General features: G+C 39.5%; 1 protein-coding gene across 9 annotated transcripts in view; it reads left to right on the top strand.

Moving 5' to 3' along the window:
* LOC124138395 (potassium channel subfamily T member 2-like) overlaps window positions 1-24,433 on the top strand; it is a 175,255-nt gene that overhangs the window by 24,533 nt on the left and 126,289 nt on the right. For all 9 annotated transcript variants that reach the window (XM_048388883.1, XM_048388878.1, XM_048388876.1 and 6 more), the window contains exons 2-3: window positions 14,574-14,653; window positions 20,102-20,198. In XM_048388883.1, coding sequence (XP_048244840.1) covers window positions 14,574-14,653; window positions 20,102-20,198 — 177 coding nt within the window. The remainder of the gene's footprint in view (window positions 1-14,573; window positions 14,654-20,101; window positions 20,199-24,433) is intronic.

The following is a 24,433-nucleotide window of genomic DNA, read 5'->3' as shown; positions in this document are numbered from 1 at the left end:
TATATATATATATATACTATCATCAAGTATTAATGGTCAGTTAATCTGAGAGCAATTCATGTCAGGTGATTATTTTATGAATGTCTTTATATACCAGGCAAACTGATAAGCTTGTTACTACTGTTGAATATATATATACTATCATCAAGTATTAATGGTCATTTAATCTTTATTTCTTTTACAGTCACATGCTCTCTTTTTCAGAACAATATGACAATAGTCACCGGCTTACCAGTTTGTCTGGTATCAAAACAAACGAATGGCGAAAACACAATATTAAACAATTTATTGAAACTTTGATAAGGTTACCATGACGTCACAATCAAATGACATCACTAATGGCTCTGCTACTGAAGCTTGTTGATAAAAGTGGAAAAAATCCTCTGCAAGCCTCGGAGTTTTCCCACTTTTATCAACTCTTGTTGATATATTTGATATCAAAAGACACTCAGGCAAGATTCTCTATTTATCATCCTAAACAGACTCCCACAGGAGATATCACTTGTGTGAGATCAAGCGATATCTACATTGTAGATATCACTGCAATGAAATTGCATCACAATGCTTTGCAGACCATTGTGATGTCATTGGTTACCATGACGTCACAATCAAATGACATCACTAATGGCTCTGCTACTGAAGCTGTTAGCAGTACCTTTTTCACTTAAGACACTGCTTATTACTTACTCTCTACAAACTAAAAAAGTTGGAAGGATGATGTTGGATGGTAAATAAAATCTCACCCTCATGTCTTTTGATATCAAATATATCAACACTTGTAGATAAAAGTGGAAAAACTCCTCGGCAAGCTTCAGAGTTTTTCCACTTTTTTCAACTCTTGTTGATATATTTCATATCAAAAGACACGAGGATAAGAGCAAAGTCAGGGGTTTTCTTATCACAGCAGGGGACACCAGAAATGAAATTGACACAAAGTACCAATGTGGGGAATCGAACGCGAGTCTTCGGCGTGACAAGCAAACGCTTTAGTCACTAGGCTACCCCACTGCCCCCAGTGGGTAGTGGGGTAGCCTAGTGGTGAAGGTGTTTGCTGGCCTGAATGAAGCTAAAAGCAGGCTAAAACTCAACCCAATCTTTTGTCTCATGAACAAACCTATTCCAGTAATTTCTTGAAAAACTTGCTTTGCGTCAGAAGAAAAGGATTGTGGCTTGATATTCCAGAAAAAAATATGTTTGGGAACAAATGAATAATTGTTCAGTTCCTCATTTCAGAGAAACAATTTTGTTTGGAAGCAGATACAAAAAAAATGTCCTGTCTTTAGCATAAGTTTTTTAAAATCCAAATTGCCTCCGTCCCCCACGAATATTAAATGGTGGTTCCCTCCAGTCATTATCTCTCTCACATATCTCCCGCTGTGACAAGGTCATATCCACCAAGCCCAACACAGGCGTCTTATTGCCACCAGCCAGGCAGTCCAGACACAATGGATTTGATACGTCTCACAGCAAAATGCTCAATGAATTTGAAGATTATTTATGAGTCTGGATCTATTGGCAGAAACTGAGCACAGTGGAAGGCGCCCAAAGACGGTTCTTGTTAGCATGTACGTCTGATAGATGTTGATAGACAGATTTGGTGGTGAGACTGACAGTATTTAATCTGGCCCGAGATTGGGAATATCTTGGAAATTGGAAGGATGCATGTGTAGTTACCAGTTGGAATCTTTTGTATTAAAGGTATTGAGGAGTAAGATCGGGCAGCTAGTGGAGCTGTTGAGGAGTGCACGTTCAGAGGATTACAGGAACACACAATGATTGACGCCCAAGGAATAACATTGCCCTTGTGTATTGTCGAAGTTTTAATGGTTGCAAGGACACATTATGATTTATGTCTTGTGATTGTTTTTGTCCACATGTGTGACAGGCATTTAGATGGGTGCCGACACGAAAAGGCTGATGTCCAAAGAATATCATTGTCCCTGTGTATACCAAAAGTTCAGAAGGCTATAATAGGCAAAGTAACTGATGTATTGTAATACCCTTGTGTCTTGTAGAAGTTCAGGGGTAGAACACAGATTTGATAGATGTATGTTTTGAAATCTTAACAGCTTACTAAAGGGAGGACAAAACATTAAAATACTAGGTGAGCCTTAAGGAAGAGAATTTATGGATGTCAACTTCTCTATTATGAGGAACACAACCTTTCGGAGTATATACTTTCTCCTTCATCTCATAAGGGGTGGTCGGGTAGCCTCGTGGTTAAAGCATTCGCTAGACCTGGGTTCGATTACCAACATGGGTACAATGTGTGAAGCCCATTTGTGGTGTCCCCCTCCCTCCCCCCCTCGTGATATTGCTGAAATGTTGTTAAAAGCGGTGTACAAACTCACTCTATTACTCACTCGTCTCATAAACAGGTTGACATCCAATAATTCTTTCCCAATGTGTGACCGCCTCTGTTGTCTTGTGGTAGAGCGTCCGCCCGGAGAGCGGAAGGTCTGGGGTTCGATCCCTGGCCGCGCCATACCAAGAGACGTTAAATGATGATACTTGTTGTTACGGCATTAAGGGGCCAAAACAAGGACTGGTCGGCTCAGAGTCAGTATAGTGTATCTGAATGGAGTATTCATGTTAAACTGCAGCATGGTATCTCAGTTGGCTAGCACTATAAATCGTCCGGACTAGTACAAGCAGCCACACACGCACACACGCACACACGCACACACGCACACACAGACACACGCACACGTGCATGCATGTTGCTTTTTAAGTGCAGTGTGTAATTCTGGACGCGACGTTAAACCCAATTTCACCTCTACTGTTGTGTATCACTCCTAAGTGTCATTCAATGCTTGATGGTGAGTCTTGTATTTCATTGTGGACCACAGGAGGTTTTACCATCATAATATAAGGGTCTTTTATAACTGAGACTGTTCCATGAGTGGACATATTTCTGATTCAGAGTTCACTCAAGGGGTTAGTGTGCTTACTTAGTCTTAACTCTTCTGGTATAACAAATGTTATATTTGGGATAAAACTTTCTTAGTAAAGTATAGATTCTCATACTTTTTTGGATTGAGCCTCATCAGGGATTCAAACCCACACTGCCAGAGTGAGGCGCCTAATCACCAGCACACAGAGTCAGGGATCTAACCTACGCTGGTGTTAGATTATTTACTAGACCATGGAGGCAGACTTAGGAAATTTTGTTGTTCGTTTGTTTGTTAGTTTGTTTGTTGTTTAACGCCACACTCAGTAATATTCCAGCTATATGACGGCGGTCTGTAAATAATCGAGTCTGGACCAGACAATCCAGTGATGATATCATGAGCATCGATTCACGCAATTGGGATCGATGACATGAATCAACCAAATCAGCGAGCCTGACCACCTGTTTTTTTGTTTAACTCCGCACTCAGCAATATTCCAGCTATATTACACGGTTTGTAAATAATAGTATCTAGGCCAGACAATCCAGTGATTGATATCATGAGCATCAATCCACCCAATTGGGATCGATAACATGCTTCAACCAAGTCAGCGAGCCTGACCACCCTATCCCGTTAGTCACCTTGTACGACAAGCATAGTCGCCTTTTACGGCAAGCATGGGTTGCTGAAGACCTATTCATCCGGATCTATTTAGGAAATATAACTTGCAAGAGACCTGTTCTGCCACAAGCTGAAAGTGACCATTGTTTCATTTCTTAAACTTTTTTATTTTATTAACAGTCTGCAATACACGTTACTCACAAATGACATTTCTTAAAACCTTTTTGCTTTTTTAACAGCGACACAAGATTTGTAGCTCACAAATAACATCTTCTGTCTTCTGAAAATCCCCATATGGTGAAAATTACATCTAAATAATTATGCAAATATAAAAGGTCAAGTGGGGAATGCTTTCAGTGTTAACAAGCTAACATTGCGTTGTCCTTGTCAATTGGCAATCAAGTAAAAATTATCTGGATAAATTATTGGGATAATTGTTATCATTATCAAAATATGACACTTAGATACCATAAATCACTATCTAACAGGGACATAGCTGAGGTATTTAACAAGTGGGTCAACTTTGGAGCATAAAATTGCTAAATAATTTAGCGTTGACATTATGGTTTCCCACCTATGTGACTTGGGTTTTTTCCCCAATTTAAAACAGTTGGATTTGACCAAGAGTCCCTAAACACAACGTTTATTCCTAATACCAGATATTACCATCCCAAAACACTGGCATGATAACCTCTGTTTATCGATCACTGTTGTGGTATAACTATCAGGCAGGTTATCCTGTGACATGCCTTGTTTCAATTCATCGTTGATCTCATCACTTATCAATACATTGTGAGAGGTTTTCAAGAGGTTTCTAGATGGCTTTGCATCTCCAGTGTACAGATCAATATGGTTTGATAGGCTCGTCAACAAGGTCTTCGGTCTTCATCATAGCTCTCTTCCGTTTCACAGTTCAATACATTATTTGAAGCTCTTTAGCTGGAATAATATTTGTTATCATTTTCTGGCTTGAAAGCTAATGTTAGAAATGTTTGTTTGCTGTTCGTAATATTTGTCTCTCCGGACATCTTACATGCTTGCTGACTTTGAATTGACATGATTTTTGTCTAAAGGGAAAAGCTTTTCTGTCTCAGAAAGGATTATTGTCAGGAATTTGATTGTCTCATTGTATATTTAAAGCTTGGTTATGTTTGTATGTCAAAAGGGGATTATTTATCCAACATTAACTGTCCAAACTTTGATAGAAAAAACAAAAAAGTTAGGGATCATTAATATTTTTTGCCATACCGGGTATTTATTTTGTGGTGAAGATTAACACACAATTTCAAAAATATATCCACCGAAATATTGATGATTTATAACATTTTTCATTCGGTATATATATCGAAAACTACTAATGATTACACAGTGGGAAAGAAGCTAATGAGCATCAGCAAGTACTGACATGTCACAATGCATGGTACCGGGTAGTTAATTATTTCATTTTGCAACGTTTTTCAATTTCACTGATTTTAAGTTATTACACCAGGATATTTGTATATTAAGTTTTTAATTGAATTTATGCCAAATATTTGATAGAAGAAAGAGCAGTATGTACATACAACAAATTATTTTGCAAAATGTCATTTTTTGTAACCATAACAATGTGTTGTTCTGCCTTGCATTATAAAGGTATTGTAGCTTGTTGAAGGGAAGCATTATCTTGTCGATTTTGAGTATGGCCTGTGCACAAGTGTCTGTTGTTGTGATGGCAGCAGTGCAGGATTTTAGTTCTGGGTATTTTCATCAGTTACCATGTATATACAATGTATTTCTGGCACAATACAGTGTAACATTAATTGTCGTCACATATTTATCTTTCATCGCATCTAAATACAGTTCAATATGTATATTTTGCTCCACTAGCATATAGAGTTACTCTAGGTTATTCTAGTAATGATATTACCCAAAACATTATTTGCTGTATTTTTGTACCCAACTATGATTTTTCACATAAATAGCAATAACCGCTGTCATAATGCTGGAAACAAACAAACATAAATAGCATCAATCAAAGAACTATAAATAGTCCATTCCTCCACATGAGAACATTTATGGTAATTTGACATCTGAAACATCCTTTGTTGTTTTTGTTTTTTAATGTACTGACCGGGGATTTTCACACAAGAACTGATATTTCAAGAAGTATATTAATGTCTGTCTTTGTGTATATTCAACAGTTTCAGTACTTTGACATCGCATGTATGATATGTATATGTGGTTGTGTTTGTATATCAATTTGAAGCTCCACAGATCTATACAGTTGAAGTTTTTGTGGTTTATTTTTTATAAATGGGAAAAACAATACTAGTATGAACCCAAGAGTAATGTGCAACCCCCCCTCGGGGATGACATATTTTGGAAAACATTTTTTTTTTTAGTATTATGCTCAGTCACTTAAGGTGAACAAATATGCTTCAGACTGTTGAAAAAAATATAAATTACCAGCCACAAAAATGACATTGTTGTAAGTTGTTTTTTCTTAAAAGATTTTCAGGCTGTCGTGTTCTATGTTCTACAATGCAACTTTGATGTGACACCATGACATTCTATGGCACAATAACACTCAAATGTCATCTTGACCTATTGAAACAAATTATATCAGTTGAGTCATCACAGAAAATATTTACATTTGATCTCAGCCAGAAGCTTTTGTGTGAACAATAATTCCTGCGGAGAACAATCAGGGAACACAATGCCACGTCTCTGAGCAGATTCCTAATATATATTCCTGCACTAACTTTCTGATTGAACCACTTCTGTGATGTAGTGGATAGAGCTTCTGCCAGGAGACCACCTCCTCGGTCAAGTGGATAGTGCTTACTGCTGGAGACCTTCTCCATGGTCTAGTGGATAGAGCTTCTGCCAGGAGACCACCTCCTCGGTCAAGTGGATAGTGCTTACTGCTGGAGACCTTCTCCATGGTCTAGTGGATAGAGCTTCTGCCAGGAGACCACCTCCTCGGTCAAGTGGATAGTGCTTACTGCTGGAGACCTTCTCCATGGTCTAGTGGATAGAGCTTCTGCCTGGAGATCACCTCCTCGGTCAAGTGGATAGTGCTTACTGCTGGAGACCTTCTCCATGGTCTAGTGGATAGAGCTTCTGCCTGGAGACCACCTCCTCGGTCAAGTGGATAGTGCTTACTGCTGGAGACCTTCTCCATGGTCTAGTGGATTGAGCTTCTGCCTGGAGACCACCTTCCTGGTCTAGTGGATAGTACTTACTGCTGGAGACCTTCTCCATGGTCTAGTGGATAGAGCTTCTGCCTGGAGATCACCTCCTCGGTCTAGTGGATAGTGCTTACTGCTGGAGACCTTCTCCATGGTCTAGTGGATAGAGCTTCTGCCTGGAGACCACCTCCTCGGTCTAGTGGATAGTGCTTACTGCTGGAGACCTTCTCCATGGTCTAGTGGATAGAGCTTCTGCCTGGAGATCACCTCCTCGGTCTAGTGGATAGAGCTTCTACCTGGAGACCACCCCGGTAGTCCAGTGGATAGAGCTTCTGCCTGGAGACAGCCTCCGTGGTCTAGTGGATAGAGCTTCTACCTGGAGAGCACCTCAGTAGTCAAGTGGATAGAGCTTCTGCCTGGAGACAGCCTCCATGGTCCAGTGGATAGAGCTTCTGCCTGGAGAGCACCTTGGTAGTCCACTGGATAGAGCTTCTACCTGGAGAGCACCTCGGTAGTCCAGTGGATAGAGCTTCTGCCTGGAGAGCACCTTTGTAGTCCAGTGGATAGAGCTTCTACCCGGAGACCACCTTGGTAGTCCAGTGGATAGAGCTTCTGCCTGGAGAGCACCTTGGTAGTCCAGTGGATAGAGCTTCTACCTGGAGAGCACCTTGGTAGTCCAGTGGATAGAGCTTCTGCCTGGAGAGCACCTTGGTAGTCTATTGGATAGAGCACCTACCTGGAAACGGCCTCCATGATCTAGTGGATACAGCTTCTACCTGGAGACCATCTCGGTAGTCTAGTGGATAGAGCTTCTACCTGGAGACGGTCTCCAGGGTCAATTGGATAGAGCTAATCTATCTGGAGACCGTCTCCGTGGTCTAGAGGCTTCAGTATAATGTGTCCGAGTAGTGTATCAATGCTTAGCTGCAGGATGGTTACATCTCAGTGCTCAGTTGAGTTATCTAGCACTGTAGATACGCCATTGCACATGAGTAAAATAATATTGAACGCCCCGTTAAAACCCATTTCACCTCAACTCTTTCTGACTTTATGAGAACTGTCACAGTATTATCGAATTTCAGAGATACAAATGGCACATTTCCTGACAAGACGGCCAACATCGTTTTGCTTTTTGGACTTTGACTAATCATTGTGTTTCTATTGACCAGATCAGCACTTCCTGCCTTAATCAATTACTTTTTTGTTTTTCTCTTCTGGAAGTTGGCAGGTGAATAATTAGGTATCTAGAAGAATATGTTTTTTGTAGGAAGTTGAATCAATCCCTGAAAAAAGTAATTATAAGGCAGTGGGTAGGATGTTTTTTATCAGATATAACATACATTAACTATGAACATTTACAGATTATCTGAGTAGATATGAAATGTAGGCATATGAGGAATGTGAATGTGAGTTATGTGTAACCCAAGTCCTACCCAGTGACTTGAGATGAAGCTAGTGTTCATTCACCCTATATTTGGATTCATCCTGACATGACATATCAGAGGACCTGATGCCCACCTTCCGAAACCGTGAAACCACATACTAATTGATTAAGGTGGTATACTCAGCGATCCCATGGGCATTTTTTTCCCCACCAAGTTTTATTCCGCCCCCGGAACCAAACAACGAGGCTGAAGGACTATATGATTGTAGTATCGATTCCGAGCCAAGTGCAGATGTACATTCATGCCAAACTAAAATTGTTGTTTTTAGGTAAATAGTTTGGATTAAAAAATTGGAATGTCACAAAATTGCACAAATTGAAAACTCTCAAAGTTGGTGTTAAGGTATATGTAAAATATTAAAATGTTAAGGTATTTAAAAAGTAAGTTACAAACAACATAATAACCACCTTAAACACAAGACTTATGCCTCCATAAAGTATCGACTGTTTGTTTGTTGTTAACGCCGCACTCAGCAATATTCCATCTATATGACGGCAGTCTGTAAATAAACGTGTCTGGACCAGACAATCCAGAGATTGACATCATGAGCATCGATCCACGCAATTGGGATATGATGACATGCATCAAACAAGTCAGCCAGCCTGACCACCCGATCCCTTAGGCATAGTCGCCTCTTACGGCAAGCATGGGTTGCTGAAGACCTATTCTACCCCGGATCTTCACGGGTATATCGACTGTTTGTGTCTATGAAAACCTGTTGCCTTACCACACCAAAGATGCAATGCAGAATTATTGTACGCAAATCAGGTGAAGTGAAGCAACGTCTGTTAAGGAAAGTCCTTGGATGGGTGGCTGCAGCTTGACTCCTGAGAGTTTCTAGGGGTTTGGTCCTCACGCCCACTCTGAAGTACATGTACTTCATGTGATGTCTCCTTTGACAAGTGACTTCGTTTTAGATGTGCCTCTGTTCATCCAGCAATGAATGGGTACCCGGTAGGATGAGATGGCAATGTGGCTGTTAACCTTTTAGCACCTAACAGGCAGCTTGAGTTGAATACGCTGATAAATTTGGTGATTATTGTGGCATTTTTCTGATAAAGAGAAAATTCCAATGGGAACTTTCATACATATGGGATTAGATCCTTTAATTTTTTTAGACTGCCACATCAGGAAAAAAACTCTTTTAGGCAGGTTACAGTATTGATAGTATGAGTTCCACCATGGAGGAACAAACAAAATGGGAATTAATGTTTTGACTCATTCAACCCTGTACAGGAACTAATAATACCTGTGAGAGTTCCAAAAGAATAGGGGCGGTCGGATAGCCTATTGGTTAAAGTGTTCGCTCGTCATGCCGAAGACCTGGGTTCGATTCCCGACATGGGTACAATGTGTGAAGCCCATTTCTGGTGTCCCCAGCCGTGATATTGCTGGAATATTGCTAAAAGCGGCGTAAAACCATATTCACTCACTCACTCCAAAAGAATACATGCCTGGAAACAAATCTTGCTGACAATGGTCTCACATTGGTCTTTCTGATATGTTTATGATTTACCACAATTTGAAAACAAACGCATGCAAAGCTCCACAGTTTGGTTATGTTTAGGCTCTGAGTGCATCTAAAGTCAGTGTTAATGTATTCATTTCCTCTTTGATAGGCATGTAGAAGTTGGAGTACTAAGTACTTGCTTGATAACGGTGATAGAACCTACACCGAAACGTTGCTCTTAATTGTACTAAAGAAGTTGTTCATCCATAAATTCTTATCCTTACAATGTACATCATGTGGCAACATCCTGGGTAAGGAGCTTGAAGTGCATAGATTACGGAGATCGGCAAAATGTCCTTTGCGAAGTACAATGAAATTTGTGAAAACATTATTGACCAAGAATATTCAAGTATTGCACTGGAGAATGTTATAATATATATGTACAATGATCCCTCGCTACAACGCTACCTTGGGGTCCAAATAATTGATGAGCGTTATAGATAATCAGCAGTTTAACCGAGGTGGAGTTGTAGGGGGTAGATGACCAACAAAACAGTACATGCTTTACCTACCTAACACGTTGCAGAGTTTAAAAAAGATTAGTATAGTAGTTGTTTATGGTTTATAGTTTAAAAAAAGATTTATCGAGTTTACCCCAAAACACATAGTATCCACATCAAATTCAGGTGAATGAACAGGTATAACAAACTTGGTCAAAGAAAATATGATATTTGATATTAAACATCGCAAGACATGATGATTTACCGTATTCGACGTAATAAGCGCCCTGCTCTAATAAGCGCCCACGGAGATATTTGCTGATATATTGGCTGGTGAACAATCCCAATTAGCACCCCTTCCGATTGATCAATGTACACAAGACTTATTTATTCGCGTATAATACACACTCGTGTGTTATATGCACCCTTAATTATGGGCATTAAAATTCTGGGGAAATATATATGTCGTACATAAACATTTCAGGCTGTCACCATAAACCACGAAATTTATCTTTCATCTCTGTTTTTTTTCACCAAAATAATATTCTAATAAGAGCCCCCTATTTCTAATTTTGAGAGCGCCCTGGGCGCTTATTACGTCGAATACGGTACATTTTAAATGGTATTTCCTGCTCTCCAAGGCATTGTTTTAAATGCAGAGATTGAGTGAAGATTACTTTGTGTTTTTACTCATAAACTAAGCCGGAAATAGCAATGTGCACACGTTTCCTCCCAATCTACCAGTGATTCAGTTAAAAAGTACCCAATGATACAACTTCAAAGAATTTTGATGCAATTGTCAGAAGAAACTGTATCTGAAATTGTTATTTTATCAGGAATGATATATAGAATAATTTGACCAGTCACCATAGGAATTTCCTGGGCTACATGTATTTCAATTTAAAAAAAAATTATGTTGACATATAATAGTCAAACTAAATTGGTTGCTGTAAATAACGGTGAGTTGTGTGATCTACCGATCACTTCATACACAATTTTTCCGAAATTAATGTAAACAATATTGAATGAAATTTTGAATAAAATAAAAAAAATGTATGACAAACATAAGTCCAGATAAACATCGTGTCATTGCAAAACTTGAGTTAATAAAAAACATGAGTAAATTTTGGAAGCCATGCAATACTGCGTGCTATAACCGAGTTAATGCTATATTGAAGGGCGCAATAGCGAGGGAACACTACCATCAATGCCAGAGAATAATTCACAATTATTTGCCAAAACAGATTCCATTATCAGTAAAGGAAAAAATTGTGATGAAAATTATATGAATGGATCAAAAATAGATAGGTGAACAGATTCACAAAAAGATGAGCCAAGATTAGAAAATGTACAGATATCTCTGTCAATATTTAATGGGTCCTGATATTTGGCCTTGACACAGGATTTAGTTACTGATACTCTAAGGGGGGGTCCTGATTACGTCAGTGGGGACAACTTATACCCTGGTTAGTTCTAATATTCTTTGATAAAGCAGCTTGTGAAGATTCATCCAAGAGAAGGTTCTTGAAAGGTTCAGCTTCAGAGTGAATGAGTCTGGAATGGTTTGATGTCAATACAGTTGTAGTTCTACAATTCTGTGATAAAACAGCTTCAACATACTTTAAACCATTTTATTCTGCAACAACCAATCTCATTAAGATCAGATCTTTTTCTTTAAATCGATACTGATCTCCATTAAGATCTGGCAAACCCTTTACTGGAGGTCACATCATATGAACTTTCAATTCAACCAATCCGCGTCGTGGATTCAGACAAGCCTATCTGATTCATATCTGAATGTAAATGACGAAGACCTCATTCAGATGTTGGGTTGGGAATACAGGTTCACCCTGATATTGTTCATATTGATAGCGTAAGGAAAAGTTTTACAATGGAACCCCTTTTGAAAAGACTGGTTAATGGTTGTTTTTGCTTTGCATCACTTTTATGATATATTTACACTGATATTGATCTTCTTCTTATATGACAATACAGGCCAAGTAATAAATGACATATTTTAGAAGTTATTTTCATTTTTCAATTTTTAATATGACTGACATAACAAAATGATTATGCCATCAGATAGGAGGGTCCTGATGGGGGGTGTAACAAGTCGGTAAGTAAAATTTAGGGCCTTTACACGGTAGTCATTATATTTTTGGTTTGGTCAGCAATAGCAACATGAAAATAAGGGACAAGATGTCAAGTTGAATCTAACATGCAAAATCATCTCAGTGTGAATGCATATCGTCAGTCTGTAGGGAAACAGGGACAACTGGCTCTGCTTTCGTTTCATTACTGAAATTTGTGTTTTGCAAATACCAAACACTGACTGTTTATTGTTTTGTCGTTAGATCTAGTTGTATACAATTTTATGGGATTTTATGATATATGGTTAAGTTTTAATTTACACTAAGCAGTTTTGTCATGGACAATTTACTTTAATCTTTTACGATAAAAATTTGACTCATGTTACGTTTAGGATAGCATTTTTTACAAGTTTAAAGAGTAACCCTATACCACCCTAAGGACCCTCAGATATTGATCCTTTGGTTAGGATGTATAGAATAACATTTTTATGATTGCACAATGAAACACATCTTTCAATCATGTGGCCAAGATATAACTGGAATACTGTTAAAAGCGGCATTAAAGCCGACTCACTCACTCACTCAATCATGTGACTACATTTGAGAGAGCATATATAATGTCGATTTAGCTAGATCTATGGCACAACAGCTTTCAAAAACGCAAGAGTGCTCATAGTCCATTAATAGGCCAACAGTACAGAATCACCGTGCCACACGCACCATCCATACATATTTGTTCAACATTAAGCCAGACACATAAGGCCAGTGCATTTGCTGATAAGAAACTCCAAAGGGTGTCTGTGTCAACACTGCAGAAGCCTCCCTTTCTGCTTGTTGCACCATCTGTCTGTTGTGTGATGTTGGTCAACAATCAGTTCTACATTCAGGAGTAAAATTAGTTAGTTGGGTTAAATGCTGCTTTTAAAAGTATTCCAGTGATATCACGGCGTGTCAGCTTTATGTGGGAGGAAAGCCTGAGTGAGTGAGTGAGTGAGTATGGTTTTACGCCGCTTTTAGCAATATTCCAGCAATATCACGGCGGGGGACACCAGAAATGGGCTTCACACATTGTACCCATGTCGGGAATCGAACCCGGGTCTTCGGCATGACGAGCGAACGCTTCAACCACTAGGCTACCCGACCGCCCCCGGAGGAAAGCCTGAAGTGATGCAGGCCTCACATGTTTACAACTTTGGTGAAACCCACGAGCACGGGTATGGTGCTGACAAACCTAAAAACATAATCGGGGCGAACCGGGATTAACCCACAATCATAGGTTTCTGGCGTGTCCAAGGGACGCAACTCTGCACCGCAAATTGCGGCGCCTTAGACGACTGGGCCACCCGTGCCCCCTTCAGGAAAAAAAAGTGTGCTGATGTGTTTCATGAATGTAGAAGTCATGACCACTTGCACAGAAAGGGCCAAATGGGGTTCTAGGCAAGAGTAGGTCTGTCCGACTTGCTGTTCTTAATTGAACGTTATGTGCATTTCAGCTGTGGGTATCTTGTAGGCACAGCAGCCTTTTATGATGGAATCAGATTATCAGGGTATGGCCTTACCTGCACTTGGCCTGTGCTTGAGTGAGAATCAAGGGTCTTCTGAGAGTGCCTTTATTATATGATTTGTTGGCGCTGACGGAAATTCGATGGTTGTAGTGAAATGCCAAGGAGAGCCATTACGTTGTGTGATAAAAAAACTGGTAAATCATTCTGGAGAAAGAAGACCTTGTACGTTATACAAAAATGAGTCCAGAATACGGACATTAAAACAGATATGATTATGTGTTTTCTTTTTGATGAATCGGTAAACAGGTCGAAAAATACCGAAATCAGGATTTTATGGAGATGTTGCCTAGTTTCAATAAATTTGTGATCAATATTATGACCAGGTTATGGCTTGAATAGTTTTTCCTGATCTCATTTGGTTGTTTTTATATTCATATTGCTCATTGAGTTCAATAAGTTTACAGTGGTGGGGTTTCCTCTGGGTTATAGCCTTTGCTCGTCATGCCAAAGGCCTGATTGGATTCCCCACATACAATGTGTGAAGCCCACTTCTGGTGTCCCCTGCCGTTATTTTGCTGGAATATTGCTTAACGCGGTGTAAGATCATACTCACTCAGTAATATTATTGTACACTGTATTGTCATAGAAATAAATAATATTTATTTATCCTTGTCATGATACAAGGCTTTGAAGATATTCTTTGTAAGCTGTCAGACTATACTCAAGACTATACAACAAGTGCTTGAATACCATCGATGTGATGGGGATTGAAGTGGAATATTTGCTCACTCACTCACTTCCTTGCTACCCTTGTGTTGTTGTCCACTTGAATATGGTTCAAGTATTCTTAGCCTTCAGTGTCCGTTGTCTCTTGTCTGAATAGTCCTTGTTATATTTTCAGAGTTCTGGTTGAATTCTTCACAAATGAGAAGTCCTTCAAGGAGAGGCTACAACTATACTTCATCAAGAACCAAAGATCCAGTAAGTGTGGCTTCAGCGGGTGTATATTGGCTTCAGCAGGAGTGTATGGGCTTTAGCAGGAGTGTATGGGCTTTAGCCGGAGTGTATGGCTTCAGCAGGAGCGTATGGCCTTCAGCAGGAGTGTATGGGCTTCAGCAGGAGTGCATGGGCTTCAGCAGGAGTGTATGGGCTTCAGCAGGAGTGTATGGGCTTCAGCAGGAGTGTATGGGCTTCAGCAGGAGCGTATTGGCTTCAGCAGGAGTGTATGGGCTTCAGCAGGAGCGTATTGGCTTCAGCAGGAGTGTATGGGCTTCAGCAGGAGCGTATTGGCTTCAGCAGGAGTGTATGGGCTTCAGCAGGAGTGTATGGGCTTTAGCCGGAGTGTATGGCTTCAGCAGGAGCGTATTGGCTTCAGCAGGAGTGTATGGGCTTCAGCAGGAGTGTATGGGCTTTAGCCGGAGTGCATGGGCTTCAGCAGGAGCGTATTGGCTTCAGCAGGAGTGTATGGGCTTCAGCAGGAGTGTATGGGCTTCAGCAGGAGCGTATTGGCTTCAGCAGGAGTGTATGGGCTTCAGCAGGAGCGTATTGGCTTCAGCAGGAGTGTATGGGCTTTAGCCGGAGTGTATGGCTTCAGCAGGAGCGTATGGCCTTCAGCAGGAGTGTATGGGCTACAGCAGGAGTGCATGGGCTTCAGCAGGAGCGTATTGGCTTCAGCAGGAATGTATGGGCTTCAGCAGGAGTGTATGGCTCCATTTTGTCAAAGAAGACAACATTAGAAGCCATGTGAAAATTTAGACTATTAGACAAGAGGGTCATCCAGTGGGGATGCTGGGTCAGAATCAGCCCCAAGAAATCTATACCTCTTGTAAGAGGCGAGTTAGTAGACTGGGTGGTCAACTTGGTGACTTGGTTGATTGCGGAACCTTTTTCCCCAACAATGTGGTTCATTCTTCATAATATCAATCATCAATCTCATTAAAACGAGATCTTAGTTCTCGCTACCGCTAAACAAAGATCTGAGGACATTCCATTACAGGTCACGTCAGACCGACCTTGCGCGAACTTTGACCGACCAATGGCATGACCAATCAGAAGGCAGCTTTCTTGTTCTTTACGGCACAAATTTCAAATTGGAGACTATGCTTAGAAACATATTTTGATAAATTCTCGATTACAAATTTGAAATCTGAACAAAAAAACATTCTGGAATGGTCTAGATTGTAAGGATTCAGGCGTTAAACTCGTATATATCGTTCGGAATACCCCATGTTAAAGTTTTTGAGATTGCATGATTAGAAATCACATTCCGACTGTCACTTTCATAATCTGGTAAGCGACGCACTGATTTGTCTGATGAAAGGTCGTTCTGACATGACCACTAATGGGATGTCTTCAGATCTTTGTTTAGCGCTAGCGAGAACTAAGGTCTGATTTTAATGAGATTGATCAATCATTAGATTCTATATTCCAGAACCATTTATTTAAAGGCAGCCCTTATATAGCTGGAGTTTTGTTGAATGTGAATATCAAACAAAATGATGATAATGCTAAATTCTATCTCTGAACAGTTCATTGTGCAATATGTATATTAATAAATATAAGTGTCAGTGAAAATACAAACATGCCATATATGTGAGAAATAACAAATTAGGTGACGAGTACCACTAGTGTCATTCATCGCTGACATTTAAGAGCAAATAATAAATTAGGTTTTCCAAGATTAAGCTGTTTTGTAACTGTATTTCCATGATGAGTGTCAGACGTAAGATGAATATTTGATCGCCTCTGTAGCCAGGTATTACCATCTGTCTCTACACAGCGCCAGTACTAAAGGGCAGTGAATCGTGTGAATCATGCGGTTTCTCGGTGATATCACTGCAAATGAGAAGGCTGTGACATGATTGTATTCTCATAAATAATTCTCATGGGTATGCACATTTAATAGTGACATTTGATATTTTGAGGCATTCTGACCGAGATTGCTTTTGGTATAATTGTGACGAAATGCTGTTGTATCCACCTCACCTGAGTTTAAAATTGGTTTTTGGCAATGAAAGCATTACATTTTTTATGAAGCGTACAAATACCAGTGTTTTCTGGGGTTGTAATGAGATTTGGAGAACCACAAGCATGAGTTTGTGCAATGATGACAACCGTTACAATGCTGCAGGAATCTTTACAATAATGTGAACCAAATTCCAACACTACAATTAGGAGAGAGACATTATATGTTTTCAGACGTCTGGGTTTTATGCAGAATTCAATGCCTGGATATCATGTTTGGTTTCAAATGTTCAAATTTTGGGGCTTTCATAAATCCTCAATGACACCCTCAAATCTGAGTGAGTGAGTGAGTATGGTTTTACGCTACTTTTAGCAATATTCCAGCAATATCATGGCGGGGGACACCAGAAATGGGCTTCACACATTGTACCCATGTTGGGAATTGAACCCGGGTCTTCGGTGTGACGAGCGAACGCTTTAGCCACCCGACCGCCCCCCACAATCTGAAACACATAATGTTTTTTGACATTGTAAAATACACCAGTTATTGTCATTTACATGTCGTAACTCAGGAATGTGATGATGTCATGATACAGTGGATGGCATCGGCGATAACTGAATTTGTCTGGTTCTGGAAAAAAAACAAAACTAAGTCGGAGTGGTTCTGATAAATCTTGGTCAAACTTATCATTTCATAACCATGGTATCCAGTTGGCCAAGTCAACTGTCACGGTTTTCATATGTGGGTGTGTGGGTGGGTGGCTGTAATTTGAGTGGGGGGTGGAATGAGTGGGTGGTTGGGTGAGTGAGTGAGTGGTTGGTTGAGTTAGTGAGTGAGTGAGTGAGAGCTCCCAGTAACCACTCCAGACAACAGTATACCAGCTGTACCAGTGAGTGACCGACTGGTTTGTGTGAGCGAGTGAGTGAGTGAGTGAGTGAGTGAGTGGGTGAGTGAGTGGTTGAGTGGGTGGTTTAGTGAGTGAGTGAGTGAGTGAGTGAGTGAGTGAGTGAGTGATCCCGCCCCAGACAACAGTATACCAGCTGTACCAGTAAGTGAGTGACTGACTGGTTTGTGTGAGCGAGTGAGTGAGTGAGTGGGTGGGTGGGTAGGTGGGTGAGTGAGTGAGTGAGTGAGTGAGTGAGTGGGTAAGTGAGTGAGTGGGTGAGTGAGTGGTTGAGTGAGTGAGTGAGTGAGTGAGTGAGTGAGTGATCCCACCCCAGACAACAATATACCGGCTGTACCTGTAAAATAGATAATAAAGCCATGACCAGATAAGCCAGTGATTGATATTATGTGAAGCATTACCTCCAGTTGCGGTACAGTGACATGCATTCATAACATAATAATAATGACAAGGCCACTTAATGCTCCACACAGGCAGTGTGCTCATAGCGCCAACAAGATTAATAAGAATTTCTAATGACAGAATATTTAAAACAGGTGTATTTTTAGGTTTGTCTTGAAACTGTTGAGTGTTGGAGAACATTTGATTGCATCTGGTCCAATGTTCCATTTACTTGTTAATATTTTTGTAAGAATTGCCAAACAGTTTTGAGTTTCCATCTTTGTAGATTGTAGGTCAGTGCAGCAGAAATAAGTCACCGAGCCTGATTCAGTTTTGTCACCTCTTACGACCAGCATTGGTTGCCTAATTGAGTGAAGCATCCCCTATCACTGTTGTTATCTTCTTGATGACAACATGGTTTCAACGTAAAGACAAATTTTTAAGTTTTGTTTTTTAACTTAAATTTGATGACAAGCATTCAGTGTTTTCAATAAAAAGTTAAGTCTCTGTTATATTTAACAGTGCTAAATTTAATTTGAAACCAGTTGTGCAGTAAGTATAACACATTTTTTTTTTCCTAATATATATAACAATTTGCCATAATAAGCACACCAGGTACTTAGAAAACTGACATGGTGAAGCACTTATTAAAACTAGAAACAGCAAGCTAAGCCGATTTTCAGAGAATCGAGCTGTAGTGATAAGATAGTTCAAATGTCGATTAAACTTAAACCTTTTTGAAAAAGAGATACAGTGCAAATATATACCCCTTCTGTTTATTATCAAAGAAATCTGTACTATGGACAAGAAAATATGGACTGTCACTCAAATGTTTGGTCTTAGGTAGCGCTTATAAAGATATCTTATGGATTGGTCCAGAAATAGGTCACGGACACTTATATAATGAAGCAGGGTGCTTGATACGGTGAATACGACAATCCCCATCATGGATATGGAAACACAAGGATAATGATCTCTTTATCATGTATACCAATCCAATAACTCACCTAGCAGGTACTAGTTTTGATAAGCTCCATACATCAGTGTAATGTCTACTTGTTAAAGATACTATTGCCTGACATTTCCATATGTTTTGATGAGGATGTCCTGATTGTGAGTGTTTCTGGCAGTAGACATAGCTGCAAATCATTTGGCTGTGTATGCTGGAGCAGTTTACGAGGGATTTCCTGGTGATTTAGTGTTTGTGTTTACAAACATGGCTATTAATCATTTGGCTTTATAGGATCAATGGGGCGGTTCACAGTCAAACAGAAAATGAATGTGACCTTAACCTTCACTAATCTTGGATTGTATTTATGACCAGTTTCTGAATCACTTCTTGCATGAGTAAAAAATATGTCGAAATTTCAGTTAATTTGAAAAACACATTATGTTATATTGATCTTATTACCCAGATGTGTCACCGTACTTTGATATATATGGAACGTTTTTGCTTCATCTGAAAATGTAATATTGATAATTTCTCTTTAGTGAAAGAATATCGGTACTTTATGACAAAATTATTTTCAGTCCGTCAAACATACACAATGTTTTCAGTCAGAAAATACTTAATAAACATATGGGATTTCTTTTGATTTATGCACTAATATGAACTTGTAATGATGTTACTTGATGAACATGTTACTTAAGTTACTAGACAGATTTCCTCTTCTAATTGTGTTATAATATTGGACACTCACTCACTCACTCACTCACTCACTCACTCACTCAAATCCCACCCACTCACCCACCCACCTCTCACTCACTCACTCACTCATTCACAAACTGTTTTCATGTCATCCTATCCAAATGCTTAGATCAATGTCCATGATGTCAATCACTTGATTGTCTGGTCCAGACTCAATTATTTACACGTCGCCATCATATAGCTGGAATATTGCTGAGTGCAGCTTTAAACAACAAACAAACAAACAAACAAACAAACAAACAAACAAACAAACAAACAAACTTAAAATTGTTCTTCAACAAATTCTTCTTGCATTTACTTTAAATACCACTTCTCCAGTTTAATTTTTATTGGAATTACTAACATAAGTATTCCTAGTTAGTGTTGATGGTTTATTGTTATTATCCCCCATCCCAACAAAGTCGCTTGTTTTATTTAAATATGAAACGAAAGTCCACTGATCCAGCCCCTCATCTGGTGTCTCTGTTGCAGGTTTACGTATTCGTATCTTCAACTTGCTCATCAAGCTGCTGACATGCATCCTGTACGTGGTGCGAGTCTACATGGACAAGGGCAAGACTTCCTCCCAGTAAGTTCCCTCCAGCTCATTAGCTTCATTACCTGCTTTAAGGATCTGCAAACCTTCAAAATCAGGAATATTGAAAAAAAATATAAAAATTTAAAGTTTTTTTATTGCAGCTCAGCCTAATAATCACATCAAAAACGAACAAATAATAAAAAATTGTCTGACCCAAAGCCTGAGATAGAACCACAGCGAATACTATTCTTATGTAAAGGTTTGAGGCCTTTTTCCCATGTAAAAGGTACAATTTTTAACATTCATGTCACATTTAACAAAATGTACAGGCCAAATGATAAATAAAGAATATAATTTTTGTTCTCATCCTTCCAACGCTGAAAGAAATATTTGAAGGATTTATTTTTTATCTTTACATTTATGAATATTATTAGAATTAATTCTACCATGGATACTTATTCACTTGATGCTTGCAACATAATTTGATGTACCATAAATACCGCATCTTCTTAATTGTATACATAAATATGCCTTCATCTGTACCATGATGTGGATTATGCCTTAGGCCTCCTCTGTACCACATCCTTTTGAGAAGTACCTGTATTCATAAAGCTGTACTGTTTTTCGAGTGCATATGTATCCTGTGTATATGACTGAATAAAAATTTATATAAAAAAAAGAAAATTCTACCATGGATTTTGAGTTAAAATCTGGAACCAAACTAATTTGTTTTTGATTAGGCTGGGATATTTTGAAAAAAATAGTTAGTTCCAGAAAATGCTTTAAAAATTGCAGTCAATCAAGCCACAGTGTCCATCAGTGATAGTTTATAGACCACCAAACGTGCAGATAATTGGAAGAGTATGAGAAAAAAATATATATCGTTAAAATCAATGATGCATGTATCATTTTGTTGAATTTAATATTGCCATTCACACCTGGTGGTCCAGCTAATCATTTCCTACCACTGTTATAACAAACAGTTATCTTGGAACAGTCCATTTTATTTTAAGGGGTCTTTTGTTTGAGGCAAAGAAATTTTGTCATTTTGTAACAAATGTTATATTTGGGATAACACTTTCTTAGTAAAGTACAGATTCTCGTACTTTTTTGGGTCCAAGCTGTTAAATTCTAAATTCAGTCATTTTGGACAAAATTATCTGTCTTCCATGATACTCCGGTTTCTATGCTACTCAAAAGAAGTTAAGGACCACCCCATTTTTTCATATTTCTACAGTTACAGTTAACTACAGTAATAGGAAAGAATCGAGAGCTCTTTAACGTCTTTGGAAAAGTATTAAATGGTACTAAATGATATTTTGTAACCATTTTAGTCAATTTACTTAATGACTGATTCACTCATCAATTTACCAAGAAGACTGACCAAATGTTATTATTGTGTTCTCTACTAAAATTACAAATGTAACAATCAGTGTCTAAATTCAATCGATTTGTAAAATTACTGAAATTTTCATCCATTCACTCATTCCTAAGTATGTTGTCATGTGTGAATGCTCACCTAGATTCCCAATCAGGGAGATTGCCATGGTCCAGTTAATAGCCTGATCACATTATTTGACCTATTATTAACCCTAACCCTAACCCTAAATTTTCTCAAACTAGGGCATGGGCGTGAGTGGCGCAATCCTGCGTCACTTCCGGCTTTACTCTTACACTAAACTAACAAGCTGTGGTTTTACTCGAATACTGTTCAAAGCAGCATTAAACCCAACTCACCTACTCAAGCAAGTGTCTAAGCTAAACGGCTTCTGTGGGAATCTGTTCAGCAGAATCCCCCAGTATGCATTTTTCGTCATTCATGTATTTCATTTAACCTGTTCTTTCTTTAGAGGAATTGCTTAACTCAATATTCCCGGTTAGTGTAAGCTGTTGTCAGTACAGTGGCACGGGTGGCCCAGTCGTCTAAGGCGCCGCCATTCGCTGAGCAGAGTTGGGTCCCTTAGGCATGCCAGAAACCTATGATTGTGGGTTCGAATCCCGGTTCGCCCGATTATGTTTCTAGGTTTGTCAGCACCATACCCGTGCTCGTGGGTTTCACCGAAGTGGTAAACTTCTGAGACCTGCATCACTTCGGGCTTTCCTCCCACATTCAGCTGACACGCCATGATATAACTGTAATACTGTTAAAAGCGGCGTTAAACCCAACTCACTCACTCACTCACTGTTGTCAGTTCATTGAAATATGAAGCTTAATGCCTCAGACACATTGCTCTACAGCTAGGATACGGCGGCCGTAGCCCCCCGAAATCGAGAGATACCTGCGGCGGCCGCAGAGGACCTGCGGTGGCCTCAGGGTCACCCTAGGGCGTATCCCTTTCTTTTACAGGCGACCGTGCATCATCATTTCAAAGGGTGTAGGCACAAATTCAAAATACAGCGCTCCACTATCCTGACATATGTGACTGCCACAGTATGTGACCGTGGGAATGTTGCGGCGGCCCTATAATTGCTAATGGCTGTAGATATTTTTAGACCCCACAGCCGCGGCGGCAAATGTGACTGAGGCATAAGTCAAAGATGTATATAGATATACAGTCAAGTCTCGTTAATCTGACACTCGTTAATCCCACAATCGGCTTTATCCGACACTAATGATGGGAACCGATTAAATCAGTGCTATTTAGACCCGTTAATCCGACAGTCTCGCACTCCGACTCCAACACACCTAATTTGCAACGAATTACCGAAATCACTCATTAATCTGTCTCGTTAATCCGACACAGTGATCAGCGTACTCTGTGGTCATCTGCCCACGAGTACACAGCCCGTGTTTTGATGCGAGACGAATCGGCTGGTAGCTGCATATTACAACGGCTGCAGAGATAAACTTGTATAACAATAAACAATTAATGCTTTAAATAAAGAAAACAGGATAATTCACATGCTGAGAGTACCTCAATCTTATTAAAATCAGATACAAGTTCTGGCTAACGACGAGGACATCCCATTACAGGTCAAGTCAGAACAACCTTTCGCGAACTATGACCTACCAATGAAATGACCAACAGGAAGTCGATTTAGCCACTTAGAAAGCAGCTTTCTTAAGCTTTGGGTACCAGTTTCAAAGTTGCGACTCCCATTCCAGACTATGCTTTTTAAAGTATTTTAGATGTAGATGTATATACGTCTTTGCTTAAGTCAACAGAACAGGTGTCATGGCACCAAGAAGAGGCCTGGCCAACTATTTTATTCATAAATGAAAAAGGATTAGGAACAAGTTATCCAACTTAGGACCCCCTCTCCCTGGTATTTCCATACATTATTTCGTATGTACAAGAGATGATGTAGGAAGACAAGTACACTAAGAGATGAGGAGGATAGAGAGAAACTAATATAGAAGAAAAGTAGACAAAGTGTTTAGTCTGATTGATGTTGGTTGGTTTGTTGTTAACGCCGCACTCAGCAATATTCCAGCTATATGACGGCGGTCTTTAAATAATCGAGTCTGGACCAGACAATCCAGTGATTGACATCATGAGCATCGATCCACGCAATTGGAATGCGATGACATGTATCAACCAAGTCAGTGAGCCTGACCATCCGATCCCGTCAGTCGCCTCTTACGACAAGCATGTAAGATTGCACCTGGGTACCTGGGTACCTGACCCCCTATTAACTGACCCTACCTGGGTACCTGACCCCCTATTAACTGACCCTACCTGGGTACCTGACCCCCTATTAACTGACCCTACCTGGGTACCTGACCCACTATTGCCTGACCCTACCTGGGTACCCATCTGGGCTCGATTTAGTTATATAGGACAGGTACCATTTAACCTATTATTGAAAAATGCAATCTAATATTTATGTCTACATGCATCAAGTGCATGTCCAAAAAAATCAAATTTTTGTCTGACTTACCCTTACTTGTCCACATCTTTGAGCTTTATTTACCATACTGTATGACATATCCCTGTTATGTGTAATTCATGACACATCCATCAGAGATCTGATATTTTACTTACTTAGACTAATTTATCCATCTGTGTTTCAACTTGATAAAATTATGACATCATGCAGGGTCCACGTAGATTGTGTTTAATTAAACAATCCTTAAATAATGGTTTTCAGTTTGATTTATTTTTGTATGTTGTTTAATGCCGCACTCAGCAATATTCCAGCTATATCATGGCAATCTATAAATAATCAAATCTGGAGCAGACAATCCAGTGATTGACATCATGACCATTGATTTACACATTTTGGATATGATGACATGCATCAACCAAGTCAGAGAGTCTGACCACCCGATCCCATTAGTTGCT

The sequence above is a fragment of the Haliotis rufescens genome, unplaced genomic scaffold, assembly GCF_023055435.1.
Source record: "Haliotis rufescens isolate VD_foot unplaced genomic scaffold, xgHalRufe1.0.p SCAF_8, whole genome shotgun sequence".
NCBI classification, from domain to species: domain Eukaryota; kingdom Metazoa; phylum Mollusca; class Gastropoda; order Lepetellida; family Haliotidae; genus Haliotis; species Haliotis rufescens.
This window is presented reverse-complemented; position numbering and strand designations above follow the sequence as displayed.